The following is a 12,492-nucleotide window of genomic DNA, read 5'->3' as shown; positions in this document are numbered from 1 at the left end:
GTGCTCTATTACGAATAATTGTGAGTTAAAAGCAGAGGCTTAGCCAGAAATTTTTTTCAGAGGGGGTTCAACCATCCGTTTTGTATGTTCATGCATGCGTTTGTATGTGTGCGTGTATATTACACATGCAAAATCGAAAAATTTCGGAAGGGGGGGGTGAACCCCCCCTCCCTCCCCCCCCCCCCCCCCCCCCCCCCCCCCCGCCCCCCCACGGCTACGCCCCTGGTTAAAAGGCATTCCTTCATTTCGTGATCGACCTGCAATTCTTTCAACTGTTCTCCTTGAGAAGCAACTTTCTTTTTCAATCTGCTCACTGCTTTCTTTGACTGTTCCAAGAGATGCGCAAGATCTAATGTAGTTTGGCAGGCCTACAGAAAAGTTACGTTCTGCGCACGATTCTGAGGCCGACTGTGAAACGAGCGCTTCGATCTAGTCTTTCCCAGGGCTTTCTCCTGAGCTTCCACAATCACCTGCCCAAACTAATGCGTCATCAGCTGGATTCATTCGCCAGCATTTTCTGGGCTGCGTGTTCTTCTTTTGCATGTAGTGTGGACAACCGGAAAACACAGTCGAGACCACACTCGGAAGCATAAGCCTAATATTCGTGTTCTTTTTGTAGTCATTATCAGTTAAATCTAATGAACATACCAGCGACTTGTCGCTTGGCTTCCACTTGCTTACTTTCCCTGAGGGTCCTTGGCGAGAAATATTCTTCAGGCACGCTTTCCGACACTATAGATTGCAGGGAAATTCGTGGTACTTCACAGTAGCGTCTCTTCTTGTGCTCGAGTTGCACAGCAGCAAAAAACAGCTTCACGGCATCACACCGCTAGAAAAAACCGTCTGCCACACACGCGCACATCAAAAAACTGCACTCCAGCACAGGAAACATGAGGCAAACTGCTCACACACATGATCACACAAAAAAGCACATGAACATGCATAAATTCTGAGGCGACCGCACTGTAGCATGAACCAGCGTCTGCCTTGCAGTGGCGTTCCCACCAAAAACAGTGGCTGCAAGTGTCAACTCAGCCGAGACGCGCTCCCCCATTGACCACGACGCGACACAGCAGGCCGCACCCGTTTTTTTATGTAGCGGCCGTGCCAATCGTCACCTAATGCCTTCACTAGAACTCATTCGACTGAGAAATACGTACTCTCATCGCCAAAGCTTGCTCAGTGCAGTGCACATAAAACACTTGAAATAGCATTTATAGTGTAAAAAATATTTTATGCACGACTTTCAACACAAGGCATGTTCCTCAGTTGCACCATAGCGAAATTCACTTCAGAATTACAACGGTTTCGACGTGACAGTGCCATGTCAGATTCTAGAATTCGGATTCCACATGCAGTGACCGAAGTTGCTGTGGTTGGTTGAAACATTGTAAAAGACAGGAACAAACCCAAGCTAATGGCAATATAATATGCTTACTTCTACATTTCCCTATTGCTGAATGCAGGTTAGAGTTGTTAAAATGTGTGTTTGTATTTGATTATTACCCTAAAATTGGTCATTTAAAAAGTTGTTATTATCGACATCATCAGGTCAAATGGCATAAATTTAGACATGGCAGCTCGGCTGCAAAATATGTAATTCAGGAACTTAGTGCCTTAACTACCAAATGCCATTTCTCGCACCCGTGTGGTATGGGTACTATTATGCATTGGCATAGCCAGGGAGAGGGGGTTCAAACGCCCCCGAAAGTTTTTCAATTTTGCATGTGTATATACACATGAAGATACATAAAAAAGATAGAACCCCCCCTCCCGATAAATTTTCTGGCTACCTCCCGTACTTATGGCAGGCTTTTTGCGGGACTGCGAAAAAAAAAACAATGCAGTAGCCCAGAAACATACGTACCCAAACATGCAGTTAAAATGACACAATTTTCTGCAAACTTGTAAACAGACGCATTGCACACAGCTGCACCTCATAATTATTATTTATTAATCAGTTTAAGGCTTAAAGAAATCCTCAGTGCAAGGCTGGCATTTCTTTTGCACCTCTATCTGAACTAGACCCTTTTTGAGCATACGGATGGCCAGTGGCACTCCTCATTGCCAAACTCACTGACGCACCTCCTCTACCGCAGCGACAGTTCGGAATGTATCAGGCAGGAATGTTGCGGGTATGACATGCGACAAGGAGGTTCCAATACATAGATGTCCGTAGATGCTGGAACTGAATGCCAGAGACGTTAAACACAGAGAAAGGGGTTTGGTATAAGTGAGGTTCTATTGTACTCTGCTGGGTCTTATTGTTCTGTGTTCATATTTCAGTTATACATTCTCCCAATAATTTTCCTCATGTTAAAATTCATAAAAAGACTAGCATACATTATAACTTGGTAAAGAAGTTGAGCACAAATGAGTCACATTCATGCTTATTATGCAACACTGCTTGGTGTGCATTGGTCGGCAAACTCACTCATGAGTCGACTCACTCAGACTCTGGTTGGGCCGCGAGTCTGAGTCCAGGTGACTAATATTTTGGCGAGTTTGAGTCCGAGTAAGTCCGGTTGAATAAACGTTTAGTGAATCTCAGTCCATGTGAGCCTGGTTGACGAAAATATTGGCGAGTCTTAGTCCAAGTAAGCTCTAAGCGAGCGAGCTTGAGTGAGCTCCACCGTTTATTGCCGACCTATGGTCCCATTTACTCCCTGTCAGCCTTACTATCGGCTGTATATTGGTTTACGTTTATACTGAAGTCTACTCACACGTCTCAATGCACTTGTGTTCATGCACCACCTCAATATTCATTGATCAGAGGCATGAGTTAGGGGCGGGGCGCCATGACCTCCCCCCCGCAAGCTCTTTCACGGGAAGTTCTTGAAACCAATATCTTGTGTGAGTCGCGTATTTCATATAAAATATCCTTACTGGATTGAAACCAATGATAACTCATATTTGAAGGTACAAGATCAAAAGGCATATTGTAGAGCACCGATTATGAGATACTATTGACGTTAAAGACCGTTGTCAAAAAAGCTAATTTTACGCTAACATACTCATGAGTTGACTCACTCAGGCTCACTTAGACTCAGGTCAAGCCGTGAGTCTTGAGTGAGTCCGGCTGAGCAATATGTTGGTGAGTTTGAGTCCAAGTGAGTCTAGTTGAGAAAAAGTTTAGCAAGTCTGAGTCCGACTGAGGAAACTTTCGGCGAGTCTGAGTGAGCCTTCAGAGCAAAACATATTGCCGCGTCATCTTAGCCGCATTCAAATAACGCGCCCATCCATGCGCATACAGGACATGCATGCGCGCCGTATTGTCGTTGCCGCGCAAAGACCATCGTGGCACGCGCACCTGGTCGGACCCGGCTCGCATGCACCACGCGCTCGGGACTTCGGATGAAGAAAAAGAGGAAGACAATGGGATGACCTCCATGGTGTTCGACTGTGTCGCAGTTGTTACGACCGCAGTAACTTAGAGTTGTGGGCACAGGTTCGCCCTTAATAAATACGTTTGTTTGACTAGTCTCTGTGCTTCAGCATCGCTACATTTCTGGTGGAGGTGCGGGGTATGAATCGAAGCCCCACGAACGCAAGAGAGCTTAGCCCCGACCAACAACGAGTCGATCGCGTGGAGCTGACACCTGTGCACCAGAGGGCCAGCCGTCGTCTTCGAGGTGACTCGCCTGAGTTCAGTCCTCTACACTTCATGCCAAGGGGAACTCAGACGACGGACGCCACCGCTATGACTAGTCAGGCAACACCGTCGCAAGTGGTCGTCAATCAACCTCACAAGCCGCCAGTATTCCATGGCGACTCGTTCGAGGACGTGGAGGACTGGTTGGACCTCTTGAGAGAGTGGCCAACTTGAATGGATGGGACGAGAGGGAGAAGCTTCGTCGTGTATACTTTGCTTTAGAAGACTTTGCAAAGACATGGTTTGAGAACCATGAGTCCTCTTTTTCTGTAGCGATGCTGAAGCACAGAGACTAGTCAAACAAACGTATTTATTAAGGGCGAACCTGTGCCCACAACTCTAAGTGACTGCGGTCGTAACAATATTTCTTGAGCGAGTCTGAGTGAGTTCCAATTTTTTTGCTGACATATGTTGGCTTGTCACATGCACTAAGCATCCTTCCTCACATCTCAATATGCTACAGCTACACTCACTCCTGACACATCCTTCTTTTACCCATTGCTCAATTTGCCAAGCTTTCCTTTCTGCCACCTAGTTCAGTCATGCATCTTCGGCAGTCACAATCCTTTCACCTCTCGTGTCAAGTGGAGCTGTAATCAGATACAACTTAGGAAGGCAAGAGACACCCCGCCCAAATGACTAAAACATGGCAGCCAACTGCCTCCACGACTAAGAAATAATCCTGCTCAAATATCCAGTGATGTTCTCCAACAAATGGGTCACCAGTGGTCCGGCTTATGACGTCTATTTAAAGCTTGCGCTCATTGGTGCCTCCGAGGTCTAAGTGCCACTCCATTCTAAAGCTGTACACGACCACAGGCTATTATCATCACCATGACTGCGATGGCTAGGGATGTGGGTTGTCAGTTTAGTAGTTTTAACTGTGCTCCAGCATTGTTTTCTGCAGTACAGACAATGCAATAGGTACTAACATGTATGCACCACTCTCCCATGCAATTTATCATTACTCCATTGCATGAACTTCTTGCCGACTACGTGCGGGGCCTCTTGCCAGATGAGGGGCTTATCACATGCTGGGTAAGGCTGTGTGAGTCCGAAGCCCTTATCACAGAGAAGACACATGTAACAGTGGGTGCGTCAAGCAGAGTGCTTCCTGCAGTGTGGACACTTGCAAGGCTTTTCTCTTGCGTGGACCTCCAGGTTCATGCTGTGCACCTTTTCTGTGTATAAATCCCTTCTAGAAGATGTTGTACACAGAAGGTCGCTAGTCAGCGTCAGTTTCTTTCATGATTAAAGATGTAGATTCTGGAAGAATGCAGATAGAGAAGAAAGGGCATTGCAGCAGAAGAAACCAAATACCATTTATGAAACAAACAAAAACAGTGCAATAGTGAATCAGAACAAACAAGGAACTATACAAGGATACTACAGGCAGTGTCCTTCAATACTTGAAGGACATTGCATTGAAGGACTCTGCTTGAAGAGCATTGAAGGACACTTCCACAAGCAAAAAAAAATTTAACAGCTTTAAAGCACAACTCAATGGGCTGGGAATGTGCTGTAAAGAAGAATAAAGAAAGCAAACAAAGAAAACGTTTCAGAGAACCGATATCTGGTTTGCTACCCAACACGGGTAGTGGGGAATGGACTAGAAAGAAAAGGAAAGGGACAAATGGAGAGTGCATGTACACAATCACTGCTGTTTACAGCTCAGGATGACACTTATCATTACTGCAATTGTTCATGAAGGTGCCATGGTGTAGCCCTGTATTAAATAGAGGTAAAGAAATTCCGGAAGCTACATGATGAAATGTGCTACTGAATGTCAAACTCACACCTGCAAATGGGCATAAGGTGTAACATATGAATTTTATAATACTTACTATAGCCTGCAAAGCTTTTCAACCCTACTCAAACTGGACAAGAAAGACAACGTAAAAAAAGCAACCACACATACTGCACAGGAATGACAAATTTGGCTTTCCTGGTTATTCAAATCACTCTGCACACTCTACCCCCATGGCAAATGGACATTTATTCTCTTTATCCGCAGCATTGTTGGTAGGCTGTCTTTTGCGGGCAAGTGCGCAACGAGTGGGTGGAAAGCTGCCAACCTATTACAAAGGGCTGAGCCATCATTCATCATCAGCCACAGCATCAACAAAGTGTGCAGCTATGTAGGTGTGCGTATTACCTTACATACGTGTACTGGGTACTTCACAACTGTAATTGCAGGAGGCGCCCGAGGAGAGTTTGCAATGGCCGATATCACACTCACAGACATTCCTTCCCTCAGAGCACGGTTGAGTTTCCACAAAGAAGTGAAGCATGGCAAGTAAATGAGAAGGTGATGTGAATGGGGTCTGATAACGCTATAGCATTGCGCGTTCAAAGATGAAGTTTAAGCATCCATCAAAATTTTCCAGCAATCCGGGTGATCATATGAGGTCTCCATAAAATTGTGATGGGAATTGCAAGTTAACAGAAAATATATAAGCATGTATGTTGCAATCGTATGAAAGGCTGCAGAAACAGCATGGCTGACCATCTGACTAACAGCTTACAGATCTGCTCTTTGTCTCCATGCTGCAATGTATAGCTCCAATTGCAGAGCACTGACAGGCAAACGCCTCGTAACAATGTTTCTGAGAGTACTTAAAGGGGCACTAAAGCGAAGCTGTTTAGCAAATCAAATCGTTCCTTGTGAGTCAATCGCAGAAAACTATCATCTTAACGGGTATGTGCCACTGTGCGGCCACCTGAGAACTAGTACAGAGAGAGAGGGAGAAAGGAATAAAGAGAGAAACAAAGAGATAGACAAAAAGAAAGATATAAAGAAAGATAAAGAAACAATTTTTGCAGAAAAAGAAAAGTATTCACGAGGCAGGGTTTGAACCAGCGTACCCTCGAACCGAAAGCGAGTGTTCTAACCAGCTATCCAGGCATGCTAGCAGAGCATAGCATAGCCTTATATGGTATAGTGTAGCAAGGGGGTGGGAGATGGAAGTGAGTGTGAGAAGGAGGGAAAGGAGAGAGAGGGAGTAAAGCATAGTACAGAAAGAATGAGAAAGAGAGAAATAGCACGAAAGAAATGCAGAAAGAAAAAGAGAGACAGAGAGAACATCAACGAAAGAGAAAGAAGCAAAGAGAGAAAAAAAGAAAGAAAAAAGAAAGAAAGGAAAAAGAAAGGAAAAAGAAAGAAAGAGGAAGCAAGCATCGCGTCGTCTAGCGACCAGATACCGCACCACCTGGTCAAGCCGCGCAGTAGCTAAACCACACCAACCGACGGAGACATCACGCGCAACCTCCACTCTATAATGTACAGCCTAGCTGCGTACTCCCGACGAGGAAGCCATGCATCTTGAAGCTAGACATGTTGGCCGATGGGGAGTACGAGTGGCGATGGGTCTGTGCTTCGCTGTGCCAAGCTCTGTGTGACTTAGTGCAAACTGCCCGCAGTTTTTTATCATGGATAGTCTGAGTACGTGTGATGACCACCAAAATGTCCCACTGGCGGCACAAGTCGTGTCCTACACTTACCGAAATTTCTCGATTACTAAAGTGCTGGTGTTCATAATATTGTTTTAGACCTTTTCAAGCATTGAAATTTCACTCTGACAAACTATTCTTTACTTTTAGTGTCCCTTCAATAAATAAGGTATGTTGCAAATAAAACTCTTGTAAAAGATAACTGAACATAAAAAGCAGAACAGAGGAACATGCTCTTACCTTCACATCATTGTTGTTTGGCACATCAGAAGTTTTCTGCAGGTAAAAAAAATCATCATCGCAGGCAGGAATGCTTTATGAGATGGATAAAGTTGTCAATGAACTGAACAATTTGCACACACTTTGTGTAATCTTCTGTTTGCACAAAACAATATGAATGGAAGAAAGATCCTTGTTACAGACCTGATAATTTATTCACTACCCTTAAATGAAACCCAACTGTTTAAAAAGAAAGAAGCAAACAGTTTTAAAAATCAGCTTTCCAGTGCCATCTGTCTGCAAGCAACAATCAACCAGTATGAGAACAAATACATAAATTTCTGTTATGTTCTTTATTTTAATCAAATAAGAATGCCAGTTATATACGTACCTTACATTTAGGAATGTAGGAGTTCAATTGCTAGTTGTGTGTTTAAATTATTTCATGATACCACTGCCGCAAATCACTGGGGGTCAGGGGGGTCCCGACCCTTCTTGCGTTCAGGCTGGGGGGAACGCCCCTTGCATTGCCCCCCTTGACATTTATCTTTCAAATGCCGTATATTTCAATTGCTCGAGAGTTATGTATAGTGCAATCAACCTTTTTTGTTAATGCCTGTTTATTTTGTGGTGTGTGTAGGCCTGTGTTCAATACACTTTAGCTGGGTGAGACTATTGAAATCGCAACTGCCGCTTGACCGCTTTCGGAGAAGACTCAATAGAACACTGCAATTACATGATCTGGAAACCCATGCTCGTTTTTTAAAGTTTTATTTCAAAACATGGTTTTTATTTTTATATAAATAAAAATAAAAACAGAATGGCTGACATGGCAAGATGTGTGTACCCCCTTGTGATTTAGCTGGATTCACGCCACTGCACGACACAAAAGTCTATAAGGCCTTTGATTAATTTTTAGAACTCTTTTTTCTAAACGTTACGTTCACTTACTGTACACATGTGTATTTCTTTTTTTTTTCATGATCTTGACAGGGCGTGACGCCTTTAGACAGGCAGGTGATTTCAGGTTACTTTTTTCAGCTGTGCGAAAAGAATGTCTTCTATTGACTCTTATATTCATAAAGGATTGCATGGATAGCTACAAAAGCGGAGAAATATGCCAAAAGGTTGGCACAACTTTTGCCCCGACGATGACTAATGTTACTCATCCAATGTAAAATACATGCTGCTTCCACAGGAAATGTCCTACGAAGCAAAATAGGAACAGAAATTCAAGGAGGTGGGAGTGGCCATGTGAATGTGACGTGGCTCCTAGGCACTCTGGCAGATGGGAGAAAATGGGGAAGGAACGCCGCTTGCTGACACTATTCAAGGCAAAAGGAAAGAGCCTCCATTGGCGGTAAAGCATGCCTCTTGACAGAACAACAAAAGGACAGATTAATAGCTGCCAACTTCTCCATTAATGAACTGAACTGAACCCAACATCCCTCATACAGTCCTCTTCCTGGGTCGAAGCACACAGCACTAAGCCATTGCACTGACTAAACCTCACCTTGTTTTCTTCAGCATTCTGTTCACAACCGAGTTGTTTGGCAAGGCTGTGCAAGGAATTCTGCAAGTCTTCATCATCGCTGCTGCAATACAGAAAATGCATAGACAACATTTGCTCAATTTATCGGCGAACTCCATGATGTCTCGGGCATTATGCACAAATTTCAGGCATTAAGATTTTTTCTTTCAACATTCACTCTTGGCAGATTAAAGCAAATGTGAGAAAGCACCACTTCATCAACTTCATTAAGGCCCTCAAACCGTTTGCACTAAACAGCTGACTTAAATTAAACGCACGATGTCATCTTTCACAAGCAAATGTGTGCATCCTGGCATAAGCCACAGCATTTCGAAAAAGATTACTTTGCTTACAATTGTCTACAAAACAGGACAGCCTCAGATTATATAGCAAGTGACTTCACGTACTACTACGAATCTGCACACATGTACAAAGCTGCTGTCCATTACTCTTTCACGCACTTCGTTGCTTTCAAACCACAATCATTTCATACATGTGAAAACGGCATACTAAACGCTTACAAACCAATGCAAGTATATAAATACTTAGTTAATGAATAAGTTGCTTGCCAACGGTTGGCGTGTGATCACATCATGCAAAACAAATTGTGTTCTTTGGGCTTTTATAAATAGAAGGTACGTTGCGAGTAAAAATTCTTTGTGTAAAAAACCACAGCGTGATATTCACAGAGCGACTAGGCATAAATGCTCATGTGTCGTGCTACCAGCAGAAGGAACTAGAGTGCCCCAGTTCCACTGCAAAGCTGAGCTAACCACAAGATCATGACATGCCCACTTGGTTGTGTTTTAGCAGTAAATACGCTATCGACGGAGATGTAGCACTGGACCATTCACCATTGGAAAGTGCCGCAACACAGCTCCTGGGGTCACATGCAGCAACGTGCTTACGGTTGTGCTTCAGGGCACACCTCAGTGCACTACCACAGTGCAAAATGATGTGCGCACTACCCGAGAACACTACCACGCATCCCAGTGACACCTAGAGAAGTTGGAAATAACTGAACAGATGGTACTGTGGCAAACAAGCATGATCATAGGCGTGCGCAGAGTTCCCCATCAGGGGGAGGGGGGGGGGGCAAAGGTTCATCGCAGCGCCCCCCCCCTACTAAGTCAACGTATGGGGCAGATTTTGTGCCCCCCCCCCTCTTAGGTAACTAGAAGGGTCAATGTACAGGGCCGATTTTGCACCCCCCTCTTAGGTGATTAGGGGGGGCGGCCGCCCCCCTCCCCCCCCCCCCCCTGTGCACACGCCTATGCGCATGATAACATGGCAGCAATACTACATGTAATAGCATTGATACTGGGGCGAGTTGAATGAAATGCACATGAATAAAAAGCTAGTGCAAACTATGCTGTCCTTTTCCTCTGTAATGTGTGCGTATAGTTTGCACTGCTGTTCAATTGTGTAACTGTATTTATGGTCAGGGTATGATTATTACACCTGCATTGAACACAATCACCTAGTTACAGCTACACAAACATGATGTTCCATAGTCTATGAAACAGTATTTTTGAACGAGAGACAAGGATGTAATGTATGCAAGTGCTGACTGGCAATGGCAAAATTTACGTGCACTGAAAGGCAACGCAAATGTGCTCAGTTCAATGTGTATTGGCCACATGCTCATCGTCGACTAAGTACATCGCTGTGCTTTTTCTCTGTGATCTGTGCATATAGTTTGCGCTGCTGTTCAATTGCAAAAGAACATATTTATGGTCAGTATGCTCATCGTCGGCCAAGTACATCAGGATTTCTGGTGCGGATATACACCTTAGTTGACACCTATTTTCAAGAATGTATGGTTTCTCCATGAAAACATGCACTATACTAGTGGGCCAAAAAATTTGCACGCTGTATAAGCTGCCCTAGCAACATCTACAATGGTTTACCGAGTATGGAGGAAGAAAAATACTTTCTTTGTCAGCATGCAGCACTTAGGTCAGACAGGGCTGTCACAACATTTTCACAAAATTTGTGCAATGGCTCACTACCTACACACAACGTCGACTTCAAGTAACTCAGAGGGATCCACCGGATGCAAGCAATCAGTCCGACGAGTAGGAATTGTGCCCTTTCGAAGCATGCGGTGGCACGTGGAGCACAACATAAATGAAGATACATCTTCGTATGGAAACTTGGGAGCAAGCAGAGGTACGTGCGTGCTGCTGACAGGCGAAAGGTCTGCTTTAAACCCGAGACTACTGCAAACATCGCATGCATATCCGAAAGGGTTATCATTGAATCGTCCTCCCGTTTGTACAGCTTGCTGCCTCAGGCGTCTCTGTCGCCTTGTCTCTCTCTCACGTTCCCGTACTACTGGATCTTCGCGGCGGGCACGGTGTTTGGCCGCTTCCAGCTGCCGAGTTACGGGGTCCTGCCGGCGTTCGCGCCTTGCCTCGGCTTCGCGCGCTCGCACGGCTTCGTCCTCGCGGCGTGCACGACGTGCCTCGGCTTCCATCTGCCGAAGTGCCGGGTCCTGTCGCCGTTTACGTCTCGCCTCGGCCTCCCGACGACGCAGCGCCGCATCTTCTCGCCGTGCGCGCTGTGCCTCCGCTTCCAGCTGCCGAACTTCGGGGTCCTCCCGACGCTTTCGCCTCTCCGCGGCCTCGCGTTCGCGCAGCGCCGCATCCTGTCGCCTTCGACGTTGAAGTTCGGCGTGCTTCGCTCTTTCGATCGCACGTTGTTCATCTGTCCGGGCACGTATGCGGGCCCGCCTCATTTCCTTACGTCTCAGCTTGTATTCGCGCTCCTCGGACGGCGTTCTCACGATACGCCGGCGCCCCATGTCGACGATACACGTGGACACACAGCCAGCGGTGGTGGCGGTGGCACTGAACGAGGGCGCTACAGGACACAAAGTGCACGTACCTTGTGTCCCAAGGTAACCGAGCCAGATTACGGGAATTACGGTCCCGATAATTTTAGGGACCGTAGTAGCCACCGCAGCCGACAAGAGAGGGCAGTTTCGTCTCTCCTCCACTTTTCGCCTTATGACCTCCGAGATTTCCCTGCACACGCGAAGAGAGGTTCATAGAGGGAAATTTGGTGCTAGTGTCTATGCGGGCTCCTTGTGTGGCGTCCCAAAACCACGATATGATTATGAGGGACGCCGTAGTGGAGGGCTCCGGAAATTTCAACCACCTGGGGTTATTTAACGCGCACCTAAATCTAAATACACGGGCCTCTAGAATTTTGAGGTGCACAAAGCTTGCAATGCCTGCGATCCTGGAGGCAATGCAAAACCACGTTAGGTGCAGAGAGCTTTCAGAGGAAGGCGGGTTGAGAAGCAAAAATGTTGTTGTGTAGCGATTGGTGCAGAGTTTTAAATCCTGCGATAAATGCAGCTCCACGGCTCCACTGCTGTGAAACATGAGGAAATGCGTTGCACGGGCTCCCAGCGAGGTAAGCATGTACGGTTTCCGCGGCACAAGTAGAATCTTGTTAGGGAGACTCGCAAACTCGCTGTCCGACAAGCGCGCTAGTTCTATCGAGTTCATGTTTGTTACGGCAGTTGAGATAGGTGACGACTGCAGCGAGTTCCGTCAGGTTGTTTTTCCCTTCAGATGTAGCGACGAAGCGCCGGCGAAGCACCGGTAGGAGGAGCAATCGCTCTCTCTTG

At 45.8% G+C, this 12,492-nt stretch overlaps 1 protein-coding gene across 2 annotated transcripts; it reads right to left on the bottom strand.

The window, feature by feature from the left end:
- Positions 1 to 4,019: 4,019 nt before the first annotated feature.
- LOC119401425 (uncharacterized) lies at positions 4,020 to 11,732 on the bottom strand. 2 transcript variants are annotated; one of them, XM_037668214.2, is made up of 4 exons: positions 10,865 to 11,732; positions 8,835 to 8,916; positions 7,343 to 7,378; positions 4,020 to 4,918 (listed from the first exon to the last, which is right to left on the bottom strand). In XM_037668214.2, the coding sequence occupies exons 1-4, from the start codon at positions 11,656 to 11,658 to the stop codon at positions 4,904 to 4,906; spliced, it is 927 nt and encodes a 308-aa protein (XP_037524142.1). In that variant the 5' UTR covers positions 11,659 to 11,732; the 3' UTR covers positions 4,020 to 4,903. The 2 variants fall into 2 exon arrangements, with proteins under 2 accessions (XP_037524142.1, XP_037524143.1); XM_037668215.2 differs by having other exon boundaries at positions 10,869 to 11,732.
- Between the last annotated feature and the right edge of the window lie 760 nt (positions 11,733 to 12,492).

Source organism: Rhipicephalus sanguineus, chromosome 8, assembly GCF_013339695.2.
Source record: "Rhipicephalus sanguineus isolate Rsan-2018 chromosome 8, BIME_Rsan_1.4, whole genome shotgun sequence".
NCBI classification, from domain to species: Eukaryota; Metazoa; Arthropoda; class Arachnida; order Ixodida; family Ixodidae; genus Rhipicephalus; species Rhipicephalus sanguineus.
This window is presented reverse-complemented; position numbering and strand designations above follow the sequence as displayed.